Source organism: Henckelia pumila, chromosome 1, assembly GCF_033568475.1.
Source record: "Henckelia pumila isolate YLH828 chromosome 1, ASM3356847v2, whole genome shotgun sequence".
In the NCBI taxonomy this organism is placed as follows: Eukaryota; Viridiplantae; Streptophyta; class Magnoliopsida; order Lamiales; family Gesneriaceae; genus Henckelia; species Henckelia pumila.
Window position 1 is genome coordinate 124,404,039 of NC_133120.1, and position 11,538 is coordinate 124,415,576.

Genomic DNA, 11,538 nt, shown 5'->3' on the forward strand with positions numbered 1-11,538 from the left:
AAATAATACACAAAAATCCAAAAACACACACTACACGCCGAGTGTGTGTAAATCCCGTACCGGAGCCTAGGCGCTTGAAACTGGAGCCTAGGCTCTGAAGCTGTCCGAATTGTGCATTATTCTTGAAAAAATCATAACTCGAAATCTAGCCGTCGGATCAAGCTGAAATTTTAACCGTAGCTTCATAACATTCTAACTACATTTTGGACGGTGGAGATTGGATTTTGATCTCTCTAGAATCTTCATAAAATTTCAGTACTCCACCACGAACTCCATGCTTTCCAACTTGGCTTCCTTGCTTCCCAACTTGATTGTCATTGATCTCAATTCCTTCTAATCTTGATGGCAAATTATGAGAGAAATCTTGGAACAATATGAATCTTCGATAGCTTTTTAGATTCATATCAGACTCCTCTTCTTCAAAAAGATTTGTCCTCAAATCTTGCCCTTTACCTGCAAGAAATTTAGCCACAAGTTTTCTCGTTTCTTCTCTCCTCTTTTTTTTTCACCCCTTTTTTCTCACCAATTTTGAAATCCTCTTTTTTTTTTTTTTTGAATTTTCGAATTTTTTTTTGTTTTTTTTTAAATTTATAACTTGTAACACAAGACACGAGACTTGGATAACAAATTTGAAAGAAACGACACAGAAATTCGACGAAGGAAATATTCCAACGAAGAACGATGAAGAATGGATAAGAAGAACAAAGAACAGATAAGAATAACAAATAGAAAGATACGACTTACTTGAATCAATGGAACATTAAACTTTGATACCAAATTATAAGAATCTTGGATGCATGAAAGGCAAACACGACTATATTAAAATCGTACCCTCAATTCAATAACAAACAAATTCTATAATGTTGTCCCGATCTTTTGAACAAGTAAGTTTTCGGATATCCACCTCTAATTTACTTGAAATTAGCAACAGATAATCACGAGAAGAAAACAATTAATCACAACGGAACCTTCAGAAAAATTGTTTCTGACAATCCACGAAGATAATCAATTGACAAACTCCACAAAGTGGTTAAACTTTGATAAGTTTGATTTGATAAACAAAGCATAGCTTTGACATAATTCTAGAAAGAATTATAATTGATAAAAATCAATTTTCATAATTTTCAATCTATTGTATTGTATTCAATAATGAATGTATATGTTGTATTTATAATACAACTACAAAATAATAAAAGATAAAGTAAAATAATACAAAAGATATCAAAAGATATTATATAAAAGTTTTCTAATAGACTTATAATACTCAAAATAATCAAAAATACTCAAAATAATAAAATAATACACAAAAATCCGAAAACACACACTACATGCCGAGTGTGTGTAAATCCCGTACCGGAGCCTAGGCGCTTGAAACTGGAGCCTAGGCTCTGAAGCTGTCCGAATTGTGCATTATTCTTGAACAAATCATAACTCAAAATCTAGCCGTCGGATCAAGCTGAAATTTTAACCGTAGCTTCATAACATCCTAAAATACATTTTGGACGGTGGAGATTGGATTTTGATCTCTCTAGAATCTTCATAAAATTTTAGTACTCCACCACGAATTCCATGCTTTCCAACTTGGCTTCCTTGCTCCCCAACTTGATTGTCATTGATCCCAATTCCTTCTAATCTTGATGACAAATTATGAGAGAAATCTTGAAACAATATGAATCTTCGATAACTTTTTAGATTCATATCACATAACCATATAAACTATATAATACACACTTGAAAACAATATTACAAATGATAACAAACTTAAAAAAAATTATAAAAATATAATATCATGACAGTATAACTGAATCAAAATATATATATATATATATATATATATATATATATATATATATATATATATGTATGTGTAGTATAATTATATACTTTTGCATATAATATATTATCATTTAAAAAAGCATAAAATTAATTTTATAATTAAAATATTCAGTGGCATAATTTTTAAAGTTTTTTAAAATAAATTTTTTTAAAATAAAGTTTTATATATTATAATAATATGATATTTTTTACGTCGAAAAATAATTTTATTAAAAATGATTAACTTTTAAGTATATATTATATATGTAATTTGTATTTTATATTCATGCTAATATATCTAATACATAAGAAAGTATGTAAATTTTAAGAGCAATGCTACATGTACAACGAATTTTGTACAACACATCTTACAACACAATACAAAAATTAAATATATCAAAATCTCACGATAAATTGAATACAAAATCTCGCGATAAAATAGCAAATATCACGATATAATTATTGTAAATATCGTTGTACACGATATTTGTTGTACCTTTAGCATTATCCAAATTTTAAATAGATCAATTGGCTTTACAAATTAGGAAGAACATGTAGGGATATTAAGGTCAATTTTTAAAATAAATGAGTGAAATGACGTCTGATTAACAATTTTGGAGTGAAAATAATACTTTATTTATTTTTATTATCAACATTATCTATACTTTATAAATACAAGATTATTTTTATTATCAACATTATATATACTATCTATTAACCAATTTGAGGTGTAGAACAACTATCGTTTAATTTTCCCCCAAAAAAAAAACTATCATTTGGTCACTTTGAGTGAATTTTATAATTTTTGAAATTACTATATTTGTAATTATTAATAGGATATTAAATTTTAAGTTAACAATTAATAATTTATTACAAGCATATGCACATAATTAAATGTATTTCGATCACTGTATATTATAATACAAATATAAAATTGAAGTAAACAAAAATCATCTTTACTCCATTATGACTTCACGAACTTTTTTTAAAAAATAAAAATAAAAGACTCTCCTCAAATCTAAAAAACTTATCATCCCTAAATCCAAAAAATTCAAAAATACATTAGACAAAACTTTCAAAAAAAGATATACTTACATTCAAAAGTAAAAGATATATATATATATATATATATATATATATATATATATATATATATATATATACAATCCTGTTCCCCTGCACCCAAGGGTGCAGGGGAAATTGGGGCGCCAGCACTGCTGGCGCCCCATTGTGCATTTGTTTTTTTTTTTTTTAAATTTCCATGTCATTGTTTTATTATTTTATTAAGTTGGAAAAGTCAACAAATACTTGCCCTAAATTTCAGATCGCGATAAAAGCATAAATTTGAGAACAAGAAGAAGCTCAGGACGCTACTAAGCTCAGATCTCGACTAAGGTAAGATCTCAGATCTCGACTCTATGGGAGAAACGAAAACCCGTTTGGAGTAAGACGACGCTGCTTCATACACCAACGGGGCGTGCATTTTCCGGGGAAGACGATGAATCGAGCTGGTTGCACGGCGAGTTCAGGTTTTACCTTTGCGAACTCGGAAAACAAAATTTTCGCTACGGTATTCTTGCTAATTCTTTATTTTCCGAGTTCAAAAGCATGGGGACCAAATTCATTTTGGCTCTTATTTATCTCCCAAAATGAGTATGAATATTTTTTTTGGGATTTTTCGTCGGTTGTTATTTTTTAATTGACAATTAAATTCGTCTGTGGTTCTTTGGGAATTAAATTCGTACTCATATTGCCCTAATTAAATTCATATCTTTGGGGTTTTAATTTAAATTCGTACTCATATTCTTTAAATTTAGTCGTATTTGCCAACCTTTGGTAAAATTGGAATTTAGTTAGCAAGAGGATAATTTCGGTCATTCGCAAATTTAATTGTGCCCCATTTACTCTTATGTTATAATACCCCTTCTCCACCGAGCCAATTACCATTTTTTGCCTAGTAATGAAACAAATCTGCCCAAGGGATTGGTTTAACCACAATTAATTGTTTTGATTTTTTTGAATATCGATGCTTGTTTGTGTGGTGAAACACTTGTGATTGTAGTTGTAAGTTAACCCTATAATGAGTTACTCATTACTCAAGCATTTCAGAAAATGTCTTGAACCTGTAGATTTTTTTGTTTCAGTAATTTCTTGAAGTTATTCAGATTTAACATGAGTCGGTATGATTCAACTTATTCAAGTGCTCCAAGACCTATGTTTTGTAATTGTGGTGTTGAACTCCCTGTAAAGACATCATGGACGCTGAATAACCCAGGGAGGCGGTTTCGTGCATGTCCTAATTATGGTGTAAGAGACCATTTTTTGTTTGTAAAATAATTAGAATGTTATGTATATGCAATAACAAGTTAAATATAATTTTTTTCTGTGCAGACAACTGCATATTGTGGTGCATTTCATTGGTGGGATCCAGAGATGTGCAGCAGATCGAAACAAATAATACCTGGACTAAAGAAAGAAATTAATGAATTGAAGGGCGATAACGTTACAATAATGAAAGGCTTGAGAAATCTGGAAGACGAAGTTCGCAAGAAAGATGAGATAATCAAAAGCTTAACTGCTAAGAATGAATCTGCCAAGAAGTTGAAGATAAGATTGCTTTTGATTATCGTTGGACTTGTTTTGGTGCTAGTTTGCAGAAAATAATTCCCAATATGTTGGCAAAGCTTTATTGTTTATGTTTCAGTGTAGAACTATCAAACTTATTATCTATGTATCCATCTTGTCTTATTAAATGTTCTATTAAATATCTTTTTCTATCTATCCATATTATGTGTCACCAGAAAATTTATCCCAAACGACGAAGGATAACTAATGAGCTAGTAAGACTCAAAAAATATTTTTGTTAGATGCCGTACTTTGTATCGGAATAAATTAATTGTGACAGTAGAATATCATATCATTATCAAGTTCATGGCAGAAAACAATATCAAAGTGAAGATGGAAAATGAATACTTCCCAGTTCCCTCGTGGATTATCAGAATTTAACCTTATTTCCAAGTTATGGAGTAAAAATTTAACGTTGGATTCAATTTTTAAAAAGAAGAAATAAAGAAACATAATAAAAAACATTTAACTTAAAAATATAAAAAGCACTAACCAAAATTTTATTTACAAGTACAGTCGATATACTTAGACGAGATTACAAATCCTTCAAGAACCCCGAGTTCTCAGGTGCAAAATCTTAAGGATACGAGCCATATAAACATCTAAAGACCATATTCCTTAATCTTACAAACTTTTGAAATTTTCTCCAACCTTGCGTACATTTTACTCCCACTCACTTGCTTGCACAGGCTTGTTTAGAAATGAGAACCATAACTAAAATTGCTAAATAAACCTACACACACACACACAAAAGGCCATGAGAACCAAGTGAAATACAACTACATATAGTGTACATGAGCTCCTCGGCTTGCACGCACGAATGTCTCAACGTGCGAAGCAAAATGTAACGTCAATGAGACAATTAAATGTAACAAATTACTAAGCCATTAAATTACCATCTATCGAAGCAAAATCATCTTGATCTGAGCTGTCATCCCTGTAATCATTGTTTTCACTTGACCTATTAAACAGAAAACAAAGAAACAATATTAATCGAATTAATATCTTTTTTAAAAAATACAAACAAACAACATTAATGAATTCATACATGTTTAGCAAATTTGGACAATTGCGCTTGTCATGAGACACACCACGTTTTCCACATCCACGACACTGCCTACCCTTCGAGATTGACTTCTCTTTCGATGACTTCAATCTCTTCCCACATCCTTTTGTTCTTATTACACAAGGATCAATGATACCAATGGGCCCATTCATGATTCTACTGCTTTCACTTTCATGAGCACGAGATGGTATGCTAATATTCAACTCCTTCATTTTGCAGTCAATAAGATCAAATTGTTCGTGCAAGAATTTTGTCCCCTCTTTAGTCATAGATGCAGCATCTACTAAAGCAGAAGATCTAAACGATAAATTCCAATGTCTTGACATCAAACATCTCTCTGGATCGTCTATCACATTATGCTCAGATAGCGGAATTAATTCTCCAACTTTAGCGCCTTGTGTCCAACGTTTGAGAATATACTTTTCTGGCAAGTGAAAAACTTGGTTGACACGAAAAAATGCTAGCAAATGCCTGCACGGAATACCATCAAACTGAAATTTCATACAACTACAATATACATCATTTCTTTGGACGTCATGGGAAAGCACCCTTGGTTTCGAAGAAGAAGAACCTTGGAAATTAATTACATGGTAGACCCAAAACTCGATTCCAGTAGATACTTGTTCCACATAATAGCGATGACTCTCACTTACTTCCTTCTGAAACTCCAACCATTTAATTTTTGTGTAAATTTTCACCATTTGAGTTTCCATTGGCAAATTTGATGTTACCTTGGGCCGTTCATTCATATCCACATGATCTGCGACTAACTCATTGTGTCTTTGGTTTCGTAGTGCCTTATTGAAACGGACAATAAAATCCATCAATGCATTCTTGTTCGAGACGTACCTTTTGAAAAAGGCATGTGAACTTTCTGATCTTTGGCTACTTGAAATTCCAGCAGAGAATACATGTAGGAAATAAGCTGGCACCCACCTGTGTCGCAACTCATACATCAAATTCAGCCAATCATTTTGGACCAAGTCAGTAGACTCCATAACCCCTTTCCATGACTCTTCAAATTCATCGATTGTTGTTGAATGTACGATGACATTCCTAATGCTTTGATAATGTTCACGGAAAATCACAGGACTCAATTTCTCTGGAAATTTGTTTAAAATATGCCACAGGCAATATCGATGCACTGTTTGGGGAAAATCTTGTGCTATGGCTTTGGTCATGGCAGGATCTTGATCAGTGATGATCAATTTTGGTGCACCACTAGGCATTGCTTGTAGGAACTTCTCTAGTAACCAAACAAAAGATTCTGTTTTCTCATCACTCAGAAATCCACAACCAAATAGAATGGTCTGGAAGTGATGATTAACTCCTACAAATGGTGCAAATATCAACCCATATTTATTGGTGTTATATGTTGTATCAAACACCACCACATCTCCAAAGACAATGTTTGCCCTCCTTGATACAGAATCGGCCCAAAAACACCTGCTAAATCTGTTGTCAGAGTCAGTTTCATAATCAAAGAAAAAAGTTGAACACTTGTCTTTCTCCGATTGCAAGTAATCAATGAATGTTTCAGCATCCATACCCATATGCTCCTCCCTTAAGCTTCTTTGATGGTTTCTCAAATCTCTTTTCGTACAACCTACGTTTTCTGGCCCTCCATATTCTAGCTCAAATAAGCGCATTTGTTGGCAAGTAGGCACATTCGCTTCTGCAAACTGTTGACTCAATGCTTTCTTTGATGCAGAAACATTGCGATGTGAACGTAACAAATGAACTTTTGAAGGAGTAGCAAGTGGATGGTTATGGTTTTCTACGAAAGTACTGATAACCCATCCTGTACCAGTTTGTTCCTTCACAACTGAAATCCTTGCCTCACATCCAGATCGAATGTCTCGACGAGTTCTTTCTTTTCTTGGTTTATCAGTTATTGCCTCTTTACTCCATCGGACTTCATCTGTCTGCCCTTGTTTAAAGCATACAAATTTTTTCCAGATAACCTCACTCGTCTTCTTACTTCTCTTGCTATTACTCATTCTCGCGCTAAATCCAGACTCTCGTGCATAATGGTTGTAAAACGAATATGCATCCTCCAATGATTCGAATCTCATTCCAATATTTGGCTTTCGATCGTCTCCAACTTGAGGGATGTATGACTGATCATTTTCGCTGCTTTCTTCCATCTCTGTAAAATATAGAATCATTTTAATTAATATAATAATTTATAATAAATTCACAAAAAAAAAATTGAACAATGATAATAATTATTCTGGAATTCAAGTTATATATATATATTTACAAATACCTGACATCATTGACTGTAAGTAAATACAATTTCTGGAATGCAATCGATCCTCTGCTTTTAATTATTCTTAATTTTCTTGCCTATGCAAAATACAAAATTTAACATGGTGGTTATCAACAACCTACAGATTATGCAAACGGGTATACAAAAATTGATTGAACAACAATCTTAGACAACATAGGAAGAAAATCATATGAGGCATTACAACATAGTAAGAAAATCATATGAGACAGTACTCCAGCACACAAGTTCCAAATTCATACGTAGAAAAGCAAGATTGTATATTTATCCAGCAGCAACGAAAATTAATTGAGCATATATAATTGAGCATGAATTCCAAATCTTGTTCGTAAATTTAACTTTACTATCCCCTGTCCATCCTAAAGAATTTTACCAACAAGCAATGCATCTGAATTATACAAATTAAAAAAAATAACCGATGATCGAGCTCGAGAGCCGAATGGTGCGAATACAACTAAACGTACAAATAAATTAGGGCAATATGAGGGACCAAAATGAATTTGGTCCCCGTGCTTTTGAACTCGGAAAATAAAGAATTAGCAAGAATACCGTAGCGAAAATTTTGTTTTCCGAGTTCGCAAAGGTAAAACCTAAACTCGTCGTGCAACCAGCTCGATTCATCGTCTTCCCCGGAAAATGCACGCCCCGTTGGTGTATGAAGCAGCGTCGTCTTACTCCGAACGGGTTTTCGTTTCTCCCATAGAGTCGAGATCTGAGATCTTACCTTAGTCGAGATCTGAGCTTAGTAGCGTCCTGAGCTTCTTCTTGTTCTCAAATTTATGCTTTTATCGCGATCTGAAATTTAGGGCAAGTATTTGTTGACTTTTCCAACTTAATAAAATAATAAAACAATGACATGGAAATTTTAAAAAAAAAAAAACAAATGCACAATGGGGCGCCAGCAGTGCTGGCGCCCCAATTTCCCCTGCACCCTTGGGTGCAGGGGAACAGGATTGTATATATATATATATATATATATATATATATATATAGATGAGATCCGTGTAACCCTTAGACAAGTGACTCGATCAATATACACTAAAAAATAATATTTTTTTGTATAAAATATAATATTTTTTTGTGAGTTGAGTCCGATCGAAAATCTATCTCATAAACTTACGTACAATAAATAAAAAGTTATAAATGCACTAAAGACAGGCTACGAATACATCATTAATAGAATTATAAAAATAAAAAAATCGTGGATACATTAAAATATCCATTACTTTGAAGACTTCCACATTATAATGCTGACAGCATTATTCCCTTTTTCCATTAATGATTATTTTTTAAATAATTATAATAATATTATTAATATATAATTCCATATAAATTAAAAAAAATATTATTTGGAGTTGATTTTTCGAAATTATCACGCTGAAAATTATTAAATATTTATATTTTTGGATGAATAAATCAAATTATTATAAATGGCTCAAATCTTGAAAATATAGCTTCGACGAGTCATTGATTAAGGATCTCAATCCTTAAATTGCCACATTTACGTGTGATAGTGGATAAAGTGTTACGAAAAGTTTTTGGGGTCCCACAACACATATATATAATTTTAATTTATAATTTATGTTATTAGACGTCATAATAAATCCAATAAGTGGACGTGATTTCATATAAACTACATTATATATAGTATATTACAAATTTTCAGTTGCCCAACCAATGATACTCAACTCATCCCGACAACTAAAATCCGGTAGTGAGTTTTAGTGATACGAATTTTTTTTAAAAAAAAATAACTAAAACTCGGTAGTGGGTTTTAGTGGTCGGGGACGAGTTGGGCAGGAATGGTTGGGCAGCTGAAAATTACTCATATATATATATATATATATTTTTAGGATTTGCATATATTTATTGTAGCCACTGTACTTTGTCATAATATTATGGAAAAGGAACCCCTTCTTGTGTTCTGATCTGAATGGTTGATGATCTGTTCCAAGAATAACTTCATTATTTTTAATAAACAATCGCACATATCTTTCCTATTTGGCACCAAGGATTTTAATATTCTTTCAAACACTTTTTTATGAGATTACCTTCGTCCAAATTCTTTTAAAAAAACTTTGATTCCTAGCTTGAACAAAAAATCAATATTAAAAATATAACAAGTTTTATTAATTAGAAACTGAAAAAAAATTCCAATCAGTATAATACAAAAACTTTTATGGGAATGTCTATCAATTTTGTGTGACGGATCTCCGACCTTACCTAATCTATTAAAAAAATATTAATTTTTATTTCAAAACTATTATTTTGCACTGTAAATATGGATCAAATATAGACTCATGAAACCGTATCACAATTTTCCCATATTAAGTAACAAGAGAAACTATTTAAAAATATATGTGATACGTATAACATTTACTAACTTATATAAGTGTATTAGATATTTATGTAAAATATATTGTTAAACATATCAAACTGCAATGAGAAATATCATGGAAAAAATTGGAGCATTTTGGGATATATAAGTTTACATGTTTATTAAAAATACGACAACGATAATTAAAATTTGCACATCATTAAATTTGATATCTTTCTTTTAAAAATATCCGAGTTGGTAGAGTAGATAAACTAGTAGTGAAGTCGATTCTCCCTACTAACATGTCTGTCACACAAGATTGTCTGTTGGGTTATGAAACATAAAAAATCTTGATTTTTATGATAACAAAACTTGTTATTGTGTTTCTAACATATTTACTCTAGTATGAAATTATGAAAGCCAAAACTGAAATTTAGCTAAACTGATTTTCTTGTGAGCTCTACTTTTTCAATGATATCTCACAGCTCATTGATGAAAATGAATAGCCGCCAAGACGAGTGCATAGAAAACTAAATTTGGAACATATTTTATTTCACGTCAGTTGAGCAAAAACGGATGTTATCTAGATTAAACAGACGTCTCAAGACCAAACTAAATTGGATCAGTTGAGCAAGAAACAGAAGCAGTTGATCTCAAGAAGTTCTCGTATTTTGGCCATATCGTACAGCTTGATTATCCAAATGGGAATATTCAGCATGCATTAGAAAGCTAAGAAAATTATCTACAAATAATATTCACAAGTCAAAGTCTGAATCAGAGCATAAAGAGCTGCTAAACTACATTGAAGTTTCTGGTCCAGAACTAAAATTCTACATAGAAGAATTTCAGGCACAGTTTGGTATTTCTAGTATATATCTCTCATCCAAACTCGAAATGGAGTGATTTTTGATTACATGGAAATCTAAGAGAAAGTTCTACAACTTTCATGTTTATCACTTTGCCTAGAAATCAACGAATCAAGAGATATAACACTCAACTGAACCATATTCACTCGACTGTTTTTGTAGTAGCCCGGTTCCATTTTACAAGATTAAGTGATTTTAAACATGTTAGAAAATGACATATAATTTTAAAAGTGTCAAAACATGTTTAAGGAGCCCTTATTTGGTAAAAATAAGTGAAAAATCAGATCCAGAACGTCCGAAAATGGTGGGGTAGGTCCCGGGGGTCTTGGGGGCCCAAAACCAGTTCGGAAACATGAGAAACAGTTCGGAGCTTCGGGCAGATCGAAGCTTCCGATCCGAGATAGGAGCTTCCGATCCGAAATCGGAGCTTCCGATCTCAACCAGAAACAGGTGTCAAGGATATTTAAACACGTGGCCAGATGCAGGAGATCGGAGCTTCTGATCCTGCGATCGGAGCTTCCGATCTCGGCCGTCCAAAACGTGGCAAACATGCACCGAT

At 32.3% G+C, this 11,538-nt stretch overlaps 1 protein-coding gene across 1 annotated transcript; it reads right to left on the minus strand.

Moving 5' to 3' along the window:
* Positions 1 to 5,319: 5,319 nt before the first annotated feature.
* Positions 5,320 to 7,653, minus strand: LOC140873933 (protein FAR1-RELATED SEQUENCE 5-like). The gene is made up of 2 exons (XM_073277215.1): positions 5,489 to 7,653; positions 5,320 to 5,401 (listed from the first exon to the last, which is right to left on the minus strand). The coding sequence occupies exons 1-2, from the start codon at positions 7,651 to 7,653 to the stop codon at positions 5,320 to 5,322; spliced, it is 2,247 nt and encodes a 748-aa protein (XP_073133316.1).
* Positions 7,654 to 11,538: the final 3,885 nt, after the last annotated feature.

Bases quoted from the DNA above. Each gene is read 5' to 3' on its own strand.
- LOC140873933 (XM_073277215.1), bottom strand. From the start codon at position 7,653: ATGGAAGAAAGCAGCGAAAATGATCAGTCATACATCCCTCAAGTTGGA. The intron at 5,402-5,488 runs GTATGAATTCAT...TCTGTTTAATAG, and splicing joins TGTCCAAATTTGCTAAACAT to GTCAAGTGAAAACAATGATT.